At 47.0% G+C, this 21,153-nt stretch overlaps 6 protein-coding genes across 6 annotated transcripts; 3 read left to right on the forward strand and 3 right to left on the reverse strand.

Moving 5' to 3' along the window:
- Positions 1-436: 436 nt before the first annotated feature.
- Positions 437-2,473, forward strand: LOC131294088 (calphotin-like). Its single transcript, XM_058322135.1, has one exon. It carries the CDS (start codon positions 437-439, stop codon positions 2,471-2,473), a length of 2,037 nt encoding a protein of 678 aa, XP_058178118.1.
- A 6,391-nt stretch (positions 2,474-8,864) lies between these two features.
- LOC131280950 (nicotinamide riboside kinase 2) lies at positions 8,865-9,881 on the reverse strand. Its single transcript, XM_058310195.1, has one exon. It carries the CDS (start codon positions 9,868-9,870, stop codon positions 9,064-9,066), a length of 807 nt encoding a protein of 268 aa, XP_058166178.1. The 5' UTR covers positions 9,871-9,881; the 3' UTR covers positions 8,865-9,063.
- A 404-nt stretch (positions 9,882-10,285) lies between these two features.
- Positions 10,286-11,080, reverse strand: LOC131282084 (uncharacterized). The gene is made up of 3 exons (XM_058311478.1): positions 10,989-11,080; positions 10,782-10,899; positions 10,286-10,427 (listed from the first exon to the last, which is right to left on the reverse strand). Exons 2-3 carry the CDS (start codon positions 10,894-10,896, stop codon positions 10,291-10,293), a joined length of 252 nt encoding a protein of 83 aa, XP_058167461.1. The 5' UTR covers positions 10,897-10,899; positions 10,989-11,080; the 3' UTR covers positions 10,286-10,290.
- A 2,266-nt stretch (positions 11,081-13,346) lies between these two features.
- On the forward strand, positions 13,347-13,843 carry LOC131294090 (ninjurin-A-like). Its single transcript, XM_058322136.1, has 2 exons — positions 13,347-13,388; positions 13,469-13,843. Exons 1-2 carry the CDS (start codon positions 13,347-13,349, stop codon positions 13,841-13,843), a joined length of 417 nt encoding a protein of 138 aa, XP_058178119.1.
- A 1,751-nt stretch (positions 13,844-15,594) lies between these two features.
- Positions 15,595-18,427, forward strand: LOC131294091 (ninjurin-A-like). The gene is made up of 3 exons (XM_058322137.1): positions 15,595-15,777; positions 17,520-17,834; positions 18,047-18,427. Exons 1-3 carry the CDS (start codon positions 15,595-15,597, stop codon positions 18,425-18,427), a joined length of 879 nt encoding a protein of 292 aa, XP_058178120.1.
- Positions 18,428-19,295: 868 nt separating this feature from the next.
- LOC131294092 (calpain-A-like) lies at positions 19,296-20,897 on the reverse strand. The gene is made up of 2 exons (XM_058322138.1): positions 20,850-20,897; positions 19,296-20,771 (listed from the first exon to the last, which is right to left on the reverse strand). The coding sequence occupies exons 1-2, from the start codon at positions 20,895-20,897 to the stop codon at positions 19,296-19,298; spliced, it is 1,524 nt and encodes a 507-aa protein (XP_058178121.1).
- Positions 20,898-21,153: the final 256 nt, after the last annotated feature.

Here is a 21,153-nt window from a genome sequence, read left to right on the forward strand (position 1 = left end):
TAAACACTGGGGTGATGCGCGAAAGCTTCGCATATCACGGGACGGGACGGAGCGAAGTCGAAGCGGGCGATGGCGGCGAGCGCGAGCGAGAGCGGACGAACGGCGCGCACCTAACGGGTCATCGGCTTACCGGTCCCCGGGGGACGCGGACTCGGGCTCGTCGATATAAAACCGAGCTTCTTTCTCATTTTACATTCAGTCGGAGACATTAATTGGCCAAGTGCAGATCGCCGCGGCCCCGCAAGAGAATTTCCCCCCGTGTGACGATCGTTTTCCAAGCCCCGAAACACGAAAGACTTGTGCGCCAGTGCACGCCACGAACCCGACGGTGTGTTTTTTTATTTGTTCCGGTGGTTGTCAGTGCCGTGGTCAAAGAGTGGTGCGTGGTGCGGTGTTTCCGGTAGCGGGTTTGTTTTTTCGACAATTGACTGAAACGATGCGGCAACTGTTGGTCGTCTGTGCCGTGCTGGCGTGCGCCTTCGGAGGGGCGCTGAGTGCATCGTTGACGCGCACCGGCCGCGAGGAGGCGCCGGTGGTGCCGGTGGCCGACGACGTCGTCGCTCAACCCGGCGAGGGCGTGGTGCTGGTGGCGGTCGAGGAGAAGGTGGTCGAGCCGGTGGACAGCCAGAGCAAGGCGGCCGAGCAGGTGGAGGCGGCCGAACCGGTGGCCGTGCTGGTGGCCGACGCGGTCGCCGATGAGACGGTGCCCGAGTCGGAGGTGGTCCAGGCGGTCGAGCACGCCGTGCTGGAGGAGAAGCAACCGGAGCAGCCGACCCAGGCCCAGCTGAAGGTGGCCGTGCCGGTCGAGGCCGAGGAACCGGTGGCTGCCGTCGTCGCCGCCGAGGAACCTGTTGCCGTCGCCGCCGCCCCCGAGGAAGTGGTGCCCGCCGTGGAGTCGCTGCGCAGCGTAGTGCCCGCCGTGGAGGTGTTCGAGCCCGTCGCCGTTGCCACCGTCGTCGAAGCCGTCGAGCCCGTCAAGGAGACCGTCGTCGAGCCGGTGGAGTCGCTGCGCAGCGTGGCTCCGGTGGCCGTCGCCGAGGAGCCCGTCGTTGCCGTCGAAGAAGTAGCCGCCGTCGTCCCGGCTGAGACCGTGGTGCCCGCCGTCAAGACCGTGCCGGAAGTGATCCTGGAGAAGGCCGAAGAGAAGGTTGCCGTGGTCGCCGCCGAGGAGGAGGTGGCCGCCGTCAAGGACACCGTGGTCGCGCCGGTCGAGTCGCTCAAGTCGGTCGAGCCGGTGGTGGAGGTGGCCGAGCCCGTTGCCGTCGTCGTCGAGGCCGTCAAGCCGGAGGAGGAGGAGAAGAAGAAGGATGTCGTCCCGCTGGTCAAGTCCGTGCTGCCCGCCGCCACCGTGCCGGAGGTTGCCGTCGCCGAGGAGAAGCCCGCCGTCGTTGAGGCCGCCGTCGAGGAGAAGGAGGTCGCCCCGGTCGAGTCGCTCCGCTCCGTTCCCGTCGTCGAGCCGGAGGCGGTCAAGGTCCCGGTTGCCGAAGTCAAGCCCGCCGTCGTTGAGGCCGCCGTCGAGGAGAAGGTGGTCGCTCCGGTCGAGTCCCTGCGCCAGGTTGCGCCCGTCGTGCCCGTCGAGGAGCCGGTCGCCGTCGTCGCCGTCGAACCCGCCGTGGAGAAGGTCGTCGAGGAGAAGGTGGTCGCCCCGGTCGAGTCGCTCCGTCAGGTCGCTCCAGTCGAAACCGTCAACGAGCCTGCCGCCGTCGTCGTGAGCGAGGACAAGGAGGAAAAGAAGGAGGCCGTCGTCGAGAAGGAAGCCGTCCCCGCCGTCAAGGCCGCCGTCGCCGTGCCGGAGGTGCCCGAGAACGTTGAGAAGCAGGAAGCGCCCGTGGTCGTCGAAGAGCCCGCCGGTGTCCTCAAGTCCGTGCCGATCGCCGAGGATCTCGTCCCGGTGAAGGAAGTCGAAGCCGAGCCTCATCAAGCGCTGCGCGGAAACGAGGTGCGCCAGGAACCGGGCAGCTCCACCACCCGTCCCAACTTGCTCCAGCAGATCATCCAGCCGGTGAACAACTTCATCCAGGGCACTCCGCTCGGCCAGGTCCTGAACCGTCCCGGCCAGGCCACCGCCGCTCCGTCGGGCGAGAACGCCCCAGAGGTCGCCCAGGACGAGTCGGCCGCCGCCCCCGCGCCGTCCACCGCCGCCCCGAACATCGTGCAGCAGCTCGCCCAGAACGTGCAGAGCTTCTTCAACCCGAACGCTGGAAATAACGCTGCCGCCGCCACCGGCGACAACGCCGAAGCGACCACCGCCCGCCCCAACATCATCCAGCAGGTGCAGAACGCCGTCGGCTCGGTGTTCAACCGACCGGCCACCAACGCCGGCCAGACTGGCGAGCAGCAGCCCGCCAACCCGATCCAGAACATCGTCCAGAACGTGCAGAACTTCTTCCGGCCCTCGACGGAAACTCCGGAAAAGGCTCCGATTAAGGCTCCGGTTGAAACGCCCCAGACAGAGACCGCCGCTGCCGCCTAGGACGAGGACGGTGCGCTAGCAAAGCAACATAGATAGACCTAGGTAGATAGATGATAGCGGTAGAGACAGAAACCGAAGCAGAAGGAGCGAGGGAGAGAGAAAGAGAGAGAGCACATGCCACTACTACACATCGAATACTAAGCCATATCCACAAGCGAAAGCGAGCGGGGGCAGAGGAAAGCACCGCACTCCGGGAAGGAACGGGGGCGGAGGGCACGCTAGTTCCTTTCTTTTTCTAAGGAACCCCAAAAACCACCCGAAACCCCCTCCGGAAACAAAAACAAAACCGGCCTCTCGAAGACGACGGGAGCAAACCATTCGTTCATCTAAAATTATTTTCTCACACATAAACACACACACAAACAAACGCATGTCATGTCCCACCCCCGGGGGGCGTAGGCAAAACCCCCTTGCGAAATCGTCGATGGTGAAACTACTTTCCTAACTTATTTATTTAACAATGAAAAGCTTCCGAGACGCAGGAGACGCGAAGCGTACGAAAGAGTTGAAGGCACCGATGGCGACGAACCGAGAACGGAGAAGCGAGGGCGATGCGAAACACCCGGGAGTGGGAGACGGAGGGACCGAGCCACATCTTTCCCCTGCAGTTGTATGTTTTTCCTTTTTTTTTAATTTCCTCCTCACGCGACACTTTAATTTATTGCACTTGTGATTCTCAGCGCAACGTAGGAAAACGAGGAAAACGAAAAACAAAAAGAAAACGGGCAAAGTTGAAAAGAAGCACAGGATTCGAAGTTTCGAAGGGTTGGTGGTACGTGTGAAGAAAAAACAGTTTCAGGGCAGAAGAAATGTATTGCATAATGCTAGGATGGTTGCGAGAAGAGGAAGAAAACAAACGAAACGACGAAAGAGGAAAATTTTGCGAGCAAGCAGACACGGACAGCAACAACAAAAAAATGAATAAAATGATGTAAAAAATAATTTTAAAACATGTCCAACTTGGTAGTTTATTCGCTGGCAGGAAGAAACGGGGGTAGGGATCGCTGAAGATGACGCGATCGCCGTTGCCATTGCGGTGTTTATTGCGCCCGACAATGGTCCAATGGACGACCACGAATCTAATTTATCCTCTGCACGATCTTAGAAATTGCACCCCGACACGACACGGCCAAACACGTCGGCACATAATTGCGCTTCGTTTACGGGGCTGCCGGGAGGCGGAGGTGGTAAGGTGAAGATGGTAAGCATTCCGCGGGGCCGATTCTGCAAACCCCTCGAAGGCAGAAGGGTCCGTTCTGGGCCCGGTTCGCGTCCATTCGCGGCCAAACGGCGACGATAATTTTCTCTTCTCGCGCTTTCCTTCTACGGACGTCGACGTCCACCGACAGCCGACGCACACAACGGCCCATTAAGCGTGTTGTGGTCAGCTGAAGAAGGCTCCCAAAACGAACCACGCGATAAATTGCACCGTCTTCGGAGTGGTGACGTTCCCCGTACGTTCTTCGCCACCCGCTCCCGGGCCCTTCGGTGTTCGGCGCTTGTAATGACCTGAGGCTCTACCTCTCCGTACTCCGTGCTCGCCACGTCAAGGTCAAGTTCAAGTGCAACGAAAGTGCCCTATCGAGCGATCGGAGAGTGCATTGTGTTGGATGCACTCGCCTGCAGTCCAGTGCCCTCTGCCCGGGTGATGTTATCGATGAACTAGTCCAGCCTATGCAGCGAGCCCTTTGTCCCTACAGCGAATCGTTGGGCGTGGAATGCCCCCCTTAGGAATGCCCATTATTGTCCTCACGGGGAGCTATTTCAATTTAATTCACTTCGGCCGCACTTGAACTCCTCAGGAGAGATAGAAAATTGGTCATAGAATGGGAGTTGATCATCTCATATTATGCTGAGAAGAATTACTGCAGCGCAAAACGAGATTATTCGGTCTTCCATATTGTTTCTCTTGTTTGACTCATGTTTTGTTGAAGCTGATACAAATTTTCCACGAGCCTTCTCTAACAACATTTCCAAGTCATAGGGTCTCCTTTCGCAAGTGGAGACAGATTATGAATTTAAAAACCTAAAACCACGCGTCAAACATGCTATACACTATTTATCCCACGTTTTCAATTACCCGATGTGAAAAACCACACATAAATGATACAATAAAATATTTCGCGAGATTCAATTCTAAATTTTACATTTATACTGGAGTACTTTGTAAGTCCTAGTAAAGTTTTATAGTGGGTCATATATAATCCGTTAGCGTGCGGGGCATTGGTGATCCCTGTTTTGCATCAATCTAATGATTTTCAAATTGTTAACCTTTGTAGCAAAATTCAAACTTTCGTTAGTTTCTTCTTTATACACATAGTTGTTAAGTAACGATAAGAATTTTGAAGTATGTTTTGAAGAATTTAATGAAACTGCATTAGACTTATATTTTTGTTTTGCAAACTATGAAAGACTGAATAATCTTAATCTCACCAAAACTTACATATGGATGAGAGAACCATACACTGGAGTGCAACGGATGTATACCTTGGCCTAAAATTAGACAATAAATTAATATATCGCCCTCACCTAGACACAACGAACATTACATTGGATAAACTCATAAGATTATTATATCCACTTGTAACAGAAAATCAAAACTCAATTCTAAAACCAAATTACTGGTATATTAAACAATAATACTTCCAATGATACTTTATGCATCTCCAGTATGGTTGCAGTGTGCGAGCACACACAAAAAGAAGTTGCAAATCAGAGCAAACAAGATACTAAAAATGATGTTAAACCTTCACTGGAGGACCCCTACAAATCGTGTTGTGGAGCTAGAGCTAGAGTGGAACGTATCAACCAATACAAATATATCCAATACAAATATATCAACAAGAGCTAAATGTCTCCTATCAATACATGAATTGATTCGTAACTTAGTCTCATAAGCAAATAAACTAGTTTAAGATTAAAATAAGTAGCAATAAATTAGTATGTAAAGTGTTTCAACCTTCCAAGCAACAACCAGTTCATTAAATAATCTTTAATCATCCCTTCAAGAGATGTAAGTAAATTCTTAGTAGCTGTCATCCTGTTAAGGAAAATCTCTACACATGTAAATATGTTCTACATAATAAAGCTTTTATTTCCTTTAAAAAAAATCACCAGGCACGTGAGTAAACCATGCTATCAAAATTAAAACTTGAGTAAAATTATAACGGTAAAAATTTACGAGGATTTAGTGTATATAAAATTAGGTTTGAATACCTTTCAAATATTCCCAATCGATCAAATATTTTCTAGCACAATTTATGTTTATCGCCAACTTTCTTTTCCACAAAACTATATTCTGCAACATCGTCTGGTCTCTCTTTTTGAATTCTATAAGATCAATCAGCTCCCGAAAGGGCTACTCTGGACGACCTCAGCTCGCAAATAACATATTCGTCAAAAAACAAATCCAACCGTTTTCTATTTTCCATGCAGGATTCTACTGCACATCTAGATCGGTATCGGTTGTTCAAATTCTGTCGACAGGCCGCGAATTCGAACTACCTTCCGACCACATCCGTCGGTTGTAAATTATATCTCCAATATCTGCCATCTCGCTGCTCAACACAATGACCCCGGGGGCGACCCTGCTGGACGCTTGGCCTGCTCGCAGCCCCATCAAGTAATCCCGAGCACTCAGCAGAAGAAAAAAAAATAACAAAAAGGAAATGGGACCGACACCAGCTTAGACCATCTTCGGCGCAAGGGTTGATTGTGCCCCGGCTCGGCTTTGCTCGGCGGATACCAGCAACATGCATCTTAGAACCAACGTTCGCGGTGTTCGTTCCTGGCTTGGCCCGCTCGTTTCTGTCCGCCGGCCATCGCTCGCGATCACATAATCATATAATTGGCTGCAGAACGGGACGGAACGTACGAGTCCGTATGCTGTCCCGCTCGCGTGACGGTGGACCCCATGATGCAAAGCGACCCACGGTGGGGTGGTGGGGGATTTCGCCAAGATTTATAGGAGTAAGTTAATGAACCTGCGGCGAACCGTTTGCAAGAGCATTTGAACCGCGCTCTTCTTCGTGCACGCGCCTACCATCCTTCTTCCTTCAAGGCTCCGGTGCGAAGAATCTGCGTGTTCTGATCGTTAACTTTGGCATCCTTTGGCGATCGGCAGCGCACAAACCAATCCCCAGCCCTGCATCCCGTCGGGCTGAGGAAGATGAAAAACCGATTTCCGAGCCGTTTGGTTGGAGCCACCACACTAGATACGAGCGCGTGCACAGACGGCTCATTTCGCATCTTGATGGCTATTTGCCAGGTTGATTAAAAAGCTCGATGGTGCAACTTCGGGTGGGGGGGGGGGGGGGAGCGTGTTTACCTGGACACGTGTCATGTGCATATGTAGCCCTTTGCATGACGCCCTCCGGTGCACTGGTGCGAACGGGCTCGTCGAGAAGGAGATTTATGGAGGGCACTTATGATGCTGGAAAAGCAAATATCCTAGCTCATGCAGTCGAGAAACGCACACGCCCTTCCGATTGCTTTCTAGCGGACGTACCAAGCGTCCAGCAGCATAGATCTGCCAACGTTTGCCTTCGCGATTTCCCTTCGCAAGATGGTGGAGATAAACGAGAATTTTATTAAGCTTGTCAATCAACCTCCGGTTCGGTTGGCGTCGGAGTCGGAGGATATCGCTGGGAAATGTTCTTCACTCTGGTGGGAATATTGTCGGGCGATTTACTGCGGTTGTCAGTGCGCCCGTTGGACGGACAGATGAAGTCAAATTTTAATGACTGCTCTAGAAATAAACGGAGAAAAATGGGATTAAATACGTTGCCACCGATGGGCTGAATTGCAAACCATTACCAGGTACTAAATGTACGCACATACGACACAATGTTTCAGCTCGTTTTACGATTCCAACGACTAAGGAAACTCTCCTCGCCCGGGAACCCAGACGATGCACAGCTCCAGTTTTATTTTTGCACCACCCGCCACTTCGCTTTCTTCCTTCGAGCTGATTCCGAACGAAAGTTTGCGAAAAGGTTAACGCTCTTTACCCTTCGAAAGTCTCTGATTCCGTTTTTCGGCAGGGAAGCCAAGTTAATATCATCCACGACAACAGGATCCCACGTTTATCGCATTCGAATTGATCCCCGTGCTGAGGCCCGAAATTTACCGCGCACGCAAAAAGGCACCGGGGATCGGATTTTCTTACATGTTTCTTTGCTGCTTGATCTTTACCTCCCGTTATATATTTTTTTCTTTACCTACCCATACGCATGAATTAAACATTTCGTGGCCTGGCGCCGGAACGGAAACGTACCGCCGGCAACCGACGGGGTTGGCTTTCGATTTCGTTTAAACTTTCATCCCGAAACTACGGCAGGGCGTCAGGGGTTTAGTGATTCCGGTTTGGTTTTTGGGGAGATTATGCTCTGTTGAATGCATCGTATGTGAAAAATAAAAGTGCCCTTAAGCAGAATTTATGCGAATTTGTAGCGCAAATGTGTAGCTATTTGTTAATGCAAATCATGGACTAACTGAGAACGTATCAATGCAATGGTTTAGTAGAATAAAACGCTAAGATGATGATTTGAGTCTTTTTTATGGAGCTAATTTTTTTTTAAAACCATTTGTTAGAAGATATTGTAGTTTGCATTGGTTGTAGAAGTTCGAACAAGTTATAAATTCGTTGTATGGAGCACATGCTGTTTCAACCATCACGTGCTTTTGAGGACCAAATACAGGAACGATTCCTTTTATGATCAATTTTAAGAATCTTATGATTTTTAGTGCACAATTCCGCCTGTATTATTAACGTCATCATCCAAATAGCACAACGGCATTCGTGTCACAGTTCGAGCTTCCTCCATTGCGCCCTGCCGGAGCTACTTAACGAACACTTGCGCAAATAAAAAAAAACCCCAAATTTGTACCTCGGCCCGTTTTGGCGCTTCACAAATAATTGCCCAGAAAACCGGTTCCACTCATCTCGCCTGCGCCCGTGCCGAACGAGACGGATACACGAAAGGTGAAAACGTTTGGCGTTAACATAAACCCCAAAGCAATCACCCAGGCCAGCCGAAAACATAAAAGCCATCGTCACGCGACCAAAATGAAGCAATACGTCGGAATGGATGGGGGGCGAGGAGGGGCTTTTTGCTACGCCAAGGGCAGTAAAATCTGCAAGTGAGAAAGAAAGTTATTTACATATCGCATTCGTGAACCGAGCCCGGCGAACCGATGCTAAGTGCTGCCAATTGGGGAGGTTCAAGTTGACTGACGGGTCGAACGGGATTGATTGATTCCTTTTCGTTTCCAGTGAAAAATGCAGTGACACAAGGGGGGCAGGATAATCCCCAGTTTTCACGAATATTCGGACGTTTTCGTAAACAAACTTTTGGTTTAAATAAACAAACGCGACGCGAGATCGGTAACGTATTTAGTCATACGAGCTTTCTTATTTTACGAATGTTTATCAAAACAATAAACACCAGGACGTCCTATCTTGACGGTTTACAATGTAAGGAACTTGCAGGAACCCGTTAGTGGAATCGTTTACAATGATCGTAGTTGTTGTACTGATTAATTATGGTTAAACTTAAACGCTAACCCTATCGAAACCAAATCCCCTCCGCTTACAGTAAGTCTTTTACGCAGTTTAGCACGTAGTTGAAAATGTTCTCCTGCGGTATCTCACCGTTCAGGATGTAGATGTCCTTGCGGTCCTTAAATTCTTGGAAATGCTTCTCGTACATCGGCCATACGCACATCTCGAAGTAACCGACTACGTCCGGCGGATCATAAACGCGTTGCAACCGCCGTGCGTAGCACCGTTCGTACGGCAGGTGGATATGGAACTTAATGCTACACAGGTCCAGCGTGAAAGGGTTATTGAAAATGAGGAACCCTTCCAGCAGTAAAATGTTCAGTTTGATGTTCATATTTTGGTATGATTCGTTCTTTGATTTTTTAATTAAATTCGTCGTCCTGCCGCCACCGTTTTCGTCGTACTTGCTGAGGAAGTTGCTCAGGAAATGGTCGGCAAAAATGTTATCCTCCTCATCCTCTACCATCGAATCGACGGACTGCTCGCCCCCGACAACGGTGCCCTCGTCGGCGCTCTGACGTAGCTGGTGGCAGTTGTACAGGATAAATTTGTGACCGAGGATTTTCATGATATCCAGGCACATCCGTTCCATGTCGATCGAGGAGAGGATCTCCCAGTTGATGTGATTCAGCTTCTCGATCACCGTATGCTTCGGGCTGTCCACCGGCAGAAAGTAGTCATCCTGGCACAAACTAACCACCTTGTTGAGGGTGAGGTTCTCCTTAAAAAAGCCTTTATTTTGCTGCGACGCAAAGTACGTCTCCAGGGACTTGGCGAGCGTCGTTTTGCCACCGTTCGTTACGCCCGATACACCGATCACTAGCCACGTTTCCATGATGCCCTGTTACTGCAACGAAACGACACAATACGAGACCAATCAATTACTGAACTAGTGGTGAATGCTGCAATATTTCTTCTGGATGGTGACGAAAATGAGGGGGGATAAGAAGTCGGCACAACTGAGCGAACTGAAGCCTTCATTTCCAGGTTTTGATTACATTTCTCGCGTACTATAACAAAACATAACGACTTAACAACACGATGTGTGCAAAGTGAAATCCTTATCTTCCCACAGAAGACGCTTATATCAATAACTTGTTATGACAATCTACACTCTGATGGTTGTTGTTTACCTAATAAAATCTGAAGGATTAAACGGATCCCAAACAATTTTGCTTCACCACCAACCAGGGTCAATGCCCAAAGGAAACTAAACTTATCTAGAGTGTGGTTCACGTTCTTACCTAATTGAAGTTTAGCGAACAAATTGCAGGTGCTCGCGCAAATGATAAACGGAAAATAACGACAGCCCGCCGACCAGCACCACGCCGAAGACAGCCGGAACGATAAAGGCAAATTTCATCGGTGGAAACAGCGCGTAGATCCAACTTTCTGAAAAAATAAAGAACACAGAATTAGCTCAATTGAGGCAGCTCAGAACACTCGCAAAAGAGCACGCGGAGGCCAATTCACTGGTGGCAATAAAACCAATTAGACCGTCATCGTTATCGGCTTCAATCTGTGAGCTGTTGCCTGTGTGTACGTGTGAGCGTGGCTCGCCACGGATCGTAAGCGACTTCAAGGTTATCCGCTGGTGCTGCTTTTTGATCTTCGCGTTTTGACCGCAAGCATCGATGGTTGTGATCGATGCGCAAGATCAACACTACGACACACAGCAGTTCAGATTCTACATAACGTTGATGGAAGTTGTAGGTTGGTGTACCGTTTGCCAGCTAAATGTATTACCTTCGCTTGCATCAATCACCATAAACGGCAGCACAGCAATCCAGAAGACGTAGTAGAAAAACAAGCTGAATGTTGCCGCCAAAATCAGCTTTCCAAGCGCCGCATTCGACGCCATTCACTGTAAGTGTGGGAAAATAAAGTAATGTTGTCGCTATTTTGGAACACGGCGGCCTCCTGCTGCTGCACTGCGAAACGCCACGGACATACTTGATCTTATCGGTCTCGCGCAAAGTACTCGTAATAGATTCTGCGATGCTTCTTCCCTGCGATGGTTTTCGTGTTTCGGCACAAAAAACGCACATCGTGCGGAATGACGTCGTCGCGATGTAAACAAAAACATCCAGATTAGTGTTGGCAGAATCGTGATTCGGAAGATTCGAAGATTCGATCCCTAGACGGATTCTAAAGATTCAAATCCCATTTGACGGATTCTAAAGATTCGAATCCCATCTGACGGTTTCTAAAGATTTGATTCGATTAGGATTCGAATCAGATTTGATTGGTTTAGGACTTGATTTGATTCTGTTTTGACTTGATCGTAAACTGTTTGAATCGACTCACAATGGTTTGAGTCGAATTAGTCACATATCGAGTCGATCTAGAGACAATGTAATTGATTTAAGTTTACTCAAATGGGTAGAATGTCCAATGGACATAGATTGAGTTTTTGGTACGATTTGCAAGTTAGGCTCTAGAAAAATTCCTGGAACCTATTTTTTACAAAGAAATACAGTAGAATGTCTATTATCCGAGTTGTTCTACCCAACCAAACCCATTTCATCAGGACCAGATCATTTTTACCGAATTCTGAATCGGATTCTGGGGATTCAGATTAGGATAAACCATTTCCAGACCAACATTGATTTGTTTACATGATGATGATGATGCTGATGATGATGATGGTGGTGATAAATCCCACCGCCTACCCCTACATAGGTTTGAGAGGGACAAAAGTATCTTACGATATTAAATAGAAATCATCAAACGAGAGGGGGCATTGCGGCATTACTCTCCAGAACAATCATATCCAACTCTGCTCCATTCATACAACGGTCGCCATTGATTGCACAAGGAGATACATCTTAGATTTCTCAACTAGCAAAAGGAGACCACTTTCCGGAGTAGGGTAGGTATTTTCGCTCAGTTTTGGTTAACACCGCCAGCTATCAATGATTGATAGTGTGGTGAAACCCACGAGTACTACTTAAGGGACCTGATCTTGTTCCTTCCATACAACGATCCCGAGCAATCACCTCGAAAGGTAAGTCCCCCAGGGTAAAAGCTTCGGAAATCTATCGGTTCCGGTGGAACAAGGTACTCAATACTTCGAATAGCCGATTAGGCAAAAAATTGCCAAATTGTTAATAACTTTTGATTCTTTGAACCGATTTTCACGATTGACCCCTCAAATGAAAGGTCTGCTCAAGACACACAACTTTAGCGATAGTTAGATTTTCCAGGCTGCTTAGTTTTTGCGAAATGACATTGTATGGGAAAATGGCCGAAACAGCCAATTTGCCTATAACTTTTGATTCTGTGGACCGATTTTTACGACAGACCCCTCAAACGAAAGGTATTTTGCAGATCAACAACTTTGTCGAAATAAAGGCTTATCCATCGTTTCCAGTTTTGAAGAAATTAATACTGCGTCATGGCCCGGTCGACCGATACTCTTCGAAAACATCAAAATGTCATTTTCATACTGGGATCCAGGCCGACAGAGTTCGAAAGGTCCCGATGCGCAATCTCTCTCTTCGAAAGAGAGATTTTGCGATGTTGCGAGAGCATTTTCAATTCTCTTTTCTCTCTCAAATTGTGCGCATAGTGGTGGGTAGTTTCCTCGGAACTGAAATGAAACAGCTCCCCCTTGGAGCGGATAGCGATAGCGATCCAGATGGTCCTGGGGACCATCCAAAAGCTCGATTTAGCCTTTGGATCAATTCAACCATTGATTGTTAAAGTAACAAATAATATGAAAAATCGGTAAATTTGGTAGGCACACATGATATGATGGATTGGGACTCGGATTCGAAGATCCGGATCTCAGATTCAGTTTCCCCATCACTAATCCAGAAGTGTATATATTTGAAGGTAAAGTCATTCAGAGTAAAATGACATCGAATGTCATGACTTGACATAACAAATACTATTGGTACTTATGCTAGCGCCATCTAGTGGTCGTTGCTAGCGCCATCTGGTGAGCCCCGACTCTACTACTCCCGGCTCGAACCGGTTGGAAACGGGAACGCATGATGTTAGCGCCCTCTAGTGTACTAAACCTCCAGCTCTGAGGCAGCCTGAGAGTATGCAATACGCATCATAACTACATATTACACGCCTGTAAGGTAGGCAACCTGCATGGCATCCTCCGACAAAGAGTCTCGGCGACATGAAATTTAGGTCTGGGACGGTTATTTTTGTTTTGGCTGCACCGACGGAACACCGTCGGTTTCGCGTGTTTTCCTTCTCTTCGTTAGTTGCCAGTGGGAAATCTTGTGGTTCGGACGCACTTGCGTGCCGTGCTTGCTAGTGGTTCACGTACGGCGTGACAGATTTTCAGTGAAAATGTCCCTTGCCAGCAACGACGAAACGCTTCCCACCTCCCCAGTGAGTAGTTAAAGTCGTTCACGTGGTGCGAACCAAGGGGTGAACTGTTTAAGTCCGACACTATTTTCGTGCACCATCAGGTCGGCGGCCTGCAGCCTGGACTGGTGCCGGAGGTGATACCGAACGTGAACGTGTACCAGCAGAAGAAAACTCTCGCGCAGGGCATGATGGACCTGGCGCTGCTGTCCGCGAATGCCAACCAGATGCGCTACGTGCTGGAAACGTACGAGCGCCATCCGTACTACATCTTCAGCTTGCTTTTCATCTCCGTCAGCCTATTGGTGCAGGTCGTCGTCGGTATCGGACTCATCATGAACAGTCGCTACGACGTGAACGATCGTAAGGAGATCTGCAAGGCGAACAAGATCAACGACCTGATCACGATCGGCATCTTTATGATTACGCTTGTGAACGTACTGATCTCTGCATTCGGTGTTGCCCCACGGGCGCCGTAATAAAATGTGCTACTTTTTTACATTTCGTTTGCACTTTGGTACTTCCTTTGGTCACTCAGAAACAGCATGTGCGTGTTCCTTTGTGTTAAACTTCGACCCGAGCGACCCTTGCTGAAAAAGGACATCGTCAACTGTCCCCCTGTTAAATTCACTCCCTCAACGTCCGTTCTTTGAAGGGGGAAACCCCATTGCCTTACCTACACCTGTTCAGCGTTAGTCATCAAAATCGATCGGACACTCCGTTCCCCTATTTTTAACTTTGTTCGTCCTCTTCATCAATTGGATAGTTGGTTTGTTTCGCCGTTTTTTTTCCTCAGACATTTTTGATACTTTTGCACACGTTTTAAGTATAATTTACGCCACGGCAAAGAACAGAAAGGGAGTGAATATTTTTATTGCCTATTTGCACGAACCGGTCCGCATAAGTTTTGCTCCTCACAGTGGTGTGAGATAGCGTATTGTTACATCAGTTGGTAAACAGCATTTGGCGCCATTTAATTAGAGAACCATGGATTGTACGAGCAACGGTGCCAGTTTTTCCCAGCTTTTTTTCCACAATCCAAGGAAAGATAAGCCAAAATCTTCAAGGTAAGAAGATTTGGCTAAAAGACATATACGCAATAGATAAGTTTTGGCAAATAAATTTGCAACCATCCACACTTTCCGCTCGTTATCGCTCGCTATCAGCATCTTTTTACAGCTCATGCAGCTTCCCAAAAACCAGCAGAGTTTTTTTTCTCTTGACCATTTCCACATTTCACAGTCCAACTTAACACGCACACTTAAGCCAACAATTAAAACTTACCCAACGAAGTCCACGATTCATCACGGTGGTAAAAATGACAAACGTCTCACCCGCTAAGGATTTGCCAACCGTATCCGTTGGCGCGCACATGGACGTGCTAATGTATGGAGACGAAAGCAGATCTTGAGTCGAAAAAAGAGTTGCCGCCGAAACAAGACCACGGGAGTGGTTTCTAATGTTTGCACTACTGTTTAGAACGTGGCCGTTCTTTCCGTTACCCTACCCAACATGAATTCTGACCAAACACGTGTAAGATGGTAAAAACGTACGTCGCGGTGTCGCGTCAACAACCAGTTTGGGGTTTAAATCACTTCAAAAAAGCGTCCACTCTTGCGGGGCCCACCTTCCGTAGATGGAGACGCTGGCCGACATGACGTTCGTACGGATTCCCCTGGAAAAACCAGCATTAATTGGCCGCCGACACAAACACCAGCCCCGGGGAAGCCGCGAAACAAACACAACACCGTCCATAGTAGCGGCATTCGCCACTGTTGCCCTTTTTTCGCGATTTTTATATAAAACTCATAACAATTCGCGACGCGTTCCCTCAGTCTGGTGCGTGCGGCGATCGCGAGAGGTTCGGTTTGTCATTTTCGCGGAACAGTGGCTGTGCCTGTGTGTGAATGTTTGCTTGTGTGAATCGTGGACGATCATCATCTTGATTAAACGGCTGATTCATAGGAGACAGTGTGTAGCGCGATCGTGTTCAGTCAAGTGAATCCCCCCGCCGCGTGTCGGCGAATAAAAGGCACACAATTTTCATGTACATCCATTAGCGAGTGGCTAAAACCAATTGTTTCACAAATTCTTAACCTCTCGGGCGACCCAAGCCGACGGTGAATAATTTCTGCCAGCGGCCACGAAAGCGATCGTTGGAGTCGAACGAAAGTCGAAAAGAACGCGTCACAGTTGAACCGGTTTTACCGTTCTTGAAGAGAGAAGAAAGATGGCATCAAACGCCGGAAAAGATTCGGCGGCAGTGGAAATAAACATCGAAAGTAGCCCACTCGACACCCCGGATGCTGTGGACCGAGCCACCCCCGCCGCACCCCCCGTGGACACCGGAAGGGGTCGCCGGCTGAACGCTGGAACGGCGGCGAACAACAATGGCCGTAGCCGTTCGAACAGTGTAAGTATGCGTGTTTAGATAATCGACGGACGACGATCGCGACAGTAGTAGATCACGGTCAATGGCAGCTGGAAAGAGGGCAAGTGAACGAAAACAAAAACACCACGCCGTCGACGTGCGCGCACTTATTCCGCTTCCCCTAGGCGGAAATTGGAACGCGCCACGTGTGACACGTTCGGATGCCAAACTAATTGTGCAATTTAAAAAGTATAAAAATTCTAACCTTCATACGATGAAGGTGATCTTCACGTTAGAGGAAAGGAATGCGAACCAGTGGCTTCCCTTCGAGATGAGACGATCGTGTTATTGATAGAAGCTTAGCCCTATTCGCCAAACGTCGCCGTGATGATACGAAAGGAATGAATGTTGAAGTAAAAACCTGTCTTGGGGCCGATAGCGTTCTACGCAACCGGTTTGTTTCATTCGCTCTGTTGCGGCGTCTACTGGGCATGATTATGGTTTCTATCGAGCCAATGACAACATTGTTTTTTTTATAATGTTTATTCACGAGCATGACGTAATCGTGGTATGCTGTGTGCATATTTTTATCATTCGACCTTCGTCAAAATAAGATACATTTGAATCGTTCCTTCCACAACGAATTGTGGAAAATTGATAGTGTTTACGAAAATGGTTGATAAAAAAACTTCAGCTTCCCTTATAACTTACCACACACCTTTTAAAATTAATTTTCATCTTAATATTTAAGATCAGTTACTTCAATTGAGACATTGTTTTCGTTCGTTTAACATGTAGCTATGTTTTGTCCGCCGCCAATTAAAATATTATTACTTGTCACAAATACGTTTACAAAATGCATCCATTATCACTCTTACGATTTCCAAAATTTACGATTTAGGATTGAAGGAAAAGGAAAAAAAGTGCTCAAACCACTTCAACCGCTGTATAGAATTTTTATTCTGTATTTTTATGCACCTGCATGCTCAAAACTGACGTTGTTTGAATTTATAATTTATTTCGCGTGATTTTAATAGTACCATCGTCAGCAATATTTATCAAATCAATGAATTCATCGACGTATTCGCTAACTTTGTTGGTTGCAAAGAATACAAAACAAACCGTCTGCAATTATCAATGGTGAATTTGTAAGATTGGCCTCGCAACTGTTTTGTTTATGCTATTAGAACGTGATAAGACTTTTGAAACGGCTGCTAATATAAACAGCATTTCCGATAAGGTGCCGATTGGGAAAAATGAAATACAAACCAAAAAGAGAAGCATAACAAACAAACACTGAATTACGTTCCATCCGTTTCGGATTAGTGCTACGAAGAAGACTGGAAACACAGTAAAATGTGAGTGCAAGACGGAATCAGAACAACAAAGAACCGCAGAAACGTTGTTGTCCATATAGACGCCATTTGAGGACTAGAGATACGAAGCCAAACGTGACATAATAGCATATTTTGTTTCCTTTACACGTCTTATCGTTTACGTTTGACGACTACATGTTGAGTTAAAGTGTGACGTAAGGTATTCTACAAAAAATACATAAGCGATTTTATCATGTATATTTGCATTACATGCATGTTGGGTTGAAGAGGGTTGCCGACCGAGTTGCGAAATGGAGATGAAAGCAAAACTTTCACCACAATAAACTGCATATGCCGAATTTGGGCTGCTGCGCTGCGTTCAATGACCTCATCTCATCTCGAGGAAGGGGTACCACTCTTCAGCTTTCTTTAGAGTAGCACATAACAAGAGTGTTTTTTCTTCCACAGCGATCTCCAGGGCGGCGAGCAAAGCGAGACACCGAGAAGGCCCGTACCGATGCGATTCCGCTGCTGCCAACGGCAACCGAAGGAAATTTGCCTCGCCCGGAACCACCCATTGCCGGACCGGAGTTTGACGATGAAGATTCGCTGGATAACACGGGCGATTTCGATGACAAAGACAATCGTGGCATCGACAGTGGTTTCCTGGATCCGGTGGCCAATGGTACATCCGGTACAGGAAGCCGGCGACGCGCGGGGCGCCGTGACGAGCAGCCGAGATTTCCGTACGCCCCAGGATTTGCTCCCGATGGTACACGAACGGTAAGTGGAAATACATAACGCTATAGACTGCAAACGAACAGATCGTTTTGTACACACCATTACCATGCGTTACGCGTTTGATCGTTGCGCCTGAACGTATGCAAAACACAACACTTGCAATCGGATTTTTTGAACTCCTTAAATTCTTGAATCCGTTTTCTCCTGCATTTGGCAATTAAACATTTATTATTTATCTATCGAATTTATTACAGGTTCAGACAACGGAAGGCGGTCAGGTGATTCCAGATGTAAATGTGTATCAGCAGAAGAAAAATTTAGCCCAAGGGATGATGGACCTGGCTCTACTGTCTGCCAATGCCAACCAGTTGCGGTACGTGCTGGAGTCGTACAAGCGTCACCCGTATTTCTACGTTAACCTCACGTTCATCACAACCAGCATCATAGCGCAGGTGGCCGTTGGCATCATGCTAATCTGGAAGAGTCGGTATAATATTAAAAACGAGAATGATTTTTGCAAGGCGGACAGGATCAATAACTTTGTCACGATCGGCATTTTCATCATCACGATCGTTAACGTACTCATTTCAGCATTTGGTGTGGCTGAACCTCAGACCAGTGCAGCCGTTGTGTGACTAAGATAAGAGATAACCATAGGATAAGGGTTGAATCTATTATTTAGTCAGTAAAAGATGTAAAATGCACTTTCAAGGACAATTTCAATTTCATATTGAACAGCACAGCTTTCTCGAAAATGGTGTAGATTGCTTTAAAGTGCACCAATCACAGCAAAAGTTGTTCAAAATAAGAATCTCATAGCATAGATTTGCACGCAGCATAGCCGTAAAATGACGATTGATCATTACTTCATCTCAGATGGTGAATTAATGGTTTAATAGAAACATAAAAACATATAAGAATAAAATGAATTATTGTAATGAAAACTATGAAAAACATTATTTACTTTCACTCGGAATCTACTATATCACTAGGTAATTTAAAACTCGATATCCATAATTTTCCTCATCAAACTGTACTGAGAATAAGAAAAAATAGAGTTGGTGCCTCAGTAGCTTGGTCGTATCACGACCCAGAATGAATGTGTAAAGTGTAGTTCTGACGTAGTCGAAAAAGTCCTTTCACGCTTGGCTTAGCTCCTAAACAGGTTTAGATGCGATTACCATGGAATAGTTGTAAAACATATTTTTCGGTAACCCCGACGAAGCCGTTCACATTCATGAAGAGAAGAAGAAGATACGCCAGCCAAGTGTGAAGATTTGTATGATTTGAATAAAACAATGTTTGCGTTTCAATCAAAGATAAAATATATATTTTGCACGGTTACATGGTATGATTGGACACCAGATCCTTCTCGTGGTTGTACGAGAGTAGTATGTACTCAATAAGTAGGTTGCAATAATTCTCTACCAATGATAAGGAGAGGCTGCTCATAATGAATTGTAAGATATTTTGAAAACATCGAAGCAGTTAGTCACTTGTGATTTAAGCTTCATCTATCTGATTCATACATGTCAGCGTGATATCACCTTCTGAAATAACTCGTACGAAAAAGTCGGCCTCCTGCTGTGGTTTCCAGGTATAAGGCACTAAAACGTACTTGCCAGCTGACAGCGACTTGTTGAAGATAATTTCGCGCCTCGTAACAAAAGAAGTATCGTTGATGGCTTCGCTGTTGTCAAAGAAACTTTTCGGCAGTGGTCGCTGCGTTAGATCCAAACCTTTTGGTACCGAGAAGATGGCGAGTGCAATGGGATATTTTTTTCTGCCCAAAGCGCGACCGTACTTTTGCATTAAACCTATAATCGTGTTAAAGCTCTTCTCGGAGTTGCTTGACTTTTCAACCTCGTTGGACATGTGAACCTCGTTGGACATGTGATTTTCCAGGGTAATAAGATATTGAGGATTCATGTAGAAAGTTTCCTCATCCGAGCCACCAGCCGTGCGGTCACGAATCCACTTGCCATCTTGACAGACCGTTGTCCAGAATGATTCTTCCTGGTTCTGCGATTCAGCAAAGTCGTTAGGTGACTGATAACATATCGAAATGTCAACAAAATATTTGACAAAGTGCTTTATATCCATCCAAAACTCGCCGTCTTCTTTCACTACGTTGAGCTTTTTAATCTTCTCGTCACTCACTACTTTCCACATGCCGGATTTGTCACTCCATACACCGTTCCACTCACCTGCACCCCAAGGGTTGCGAATACAAACAAGCATCACATCGTTCTGGATCGGCTTTATAATCTTCGTGACGGTATACTCGTGTCCGCCGAAAATATTAACTTTCTTCATATCTTCTCTTCCTAGCGTACTAGTTATAATCAAACACTGCTGCTGTAGGGATCGTTGAACCATGGTGAATAACTTCTCAGGATTTATCCCTTCGAGGGTGTAATTTTTGTACAGTCCACCAGTAAGATCGACCATCGCTTCATCTCCCAACCCGCCTTCCAATGCTTCGTACGAACCGTGGAGCTTAGCATACGCTTTTTCCAGCAGAGGAAACCAAAACTCGTTTTCCGTGGAAGTTTCCCCGTACATCAATATGCCTTTTCCGTTGACAGGCAAACGATCGTCAACTACAATTGTTACCCACTCGCCATACTGCCAAAAGCGAAAATAATACTTTCCCTCGTAGTCGTCGGCATCAAACTCCACATTGTCCTTCGGAACAACTTGCACAAACAGCTTTGGAACATTGGCAAGACTGGCGCACGAGGCTAAAAACCAACAGTCGCCTAGATCTCCCTGACGAACATCGAAACGGGAAAACCCATCTACGAAGAACTTCGGATTGTCCATAATTTCCTTCGGCCTTTTCCATTCTAGCTCTTCCTTGCCACTTTCTCCCTTACTCCGATACAGAGAGGAAGTATTTGCCGGAAAATCAAGATCTTCGAACAGTTCGTTTTCGACCGGCGGTTCGTCTGAGATGGACTCAACATCTTCATTGCGCTATGGAAAAGAAAACAAAGAAAACAGTTCCATTCGAAAACGTAAACATTCAAATCTGTGGATCTTTTTAAAACAAACCCTTTTGGACACATTGTCTTCCTGGATGTTTTCGTCACGGTAAACCATTTTGAGGTGGTCGTACTGGTTACTTCAAAAGTTAGTTAGATCTAAACGAACACTTTCAGAACCTGAGCGGCTACTGACAAATTGTGTCTGACGCGAGTGCCTTTTTATCCATAAGTTGACGTCATGGGCAAACCTTAACTAAAGAGCAACTCTACTGGGTGAACAGGGATTACCAATACTAAACATGTAATAAGACAAAGACAAACTACTAAAAAAGACACAAAGATCTTTATCACCTCCTGAAACTTTAATCTTG

The sequence above is a fragment of the Anopheles ziemanni genome, chromosome 2 (genome assembly GCF_943734765.1).
Source record: "Anopheles ziemanni chromosome 2, idAnoZiCoDA_A2_x.2, whole genome shotgun sequence".
NCBI lineage: Eukaryota > Metazoa > Arthropoda > Insecta > Diptera > Culicidae > Anopheles > Anopheles ziemanni.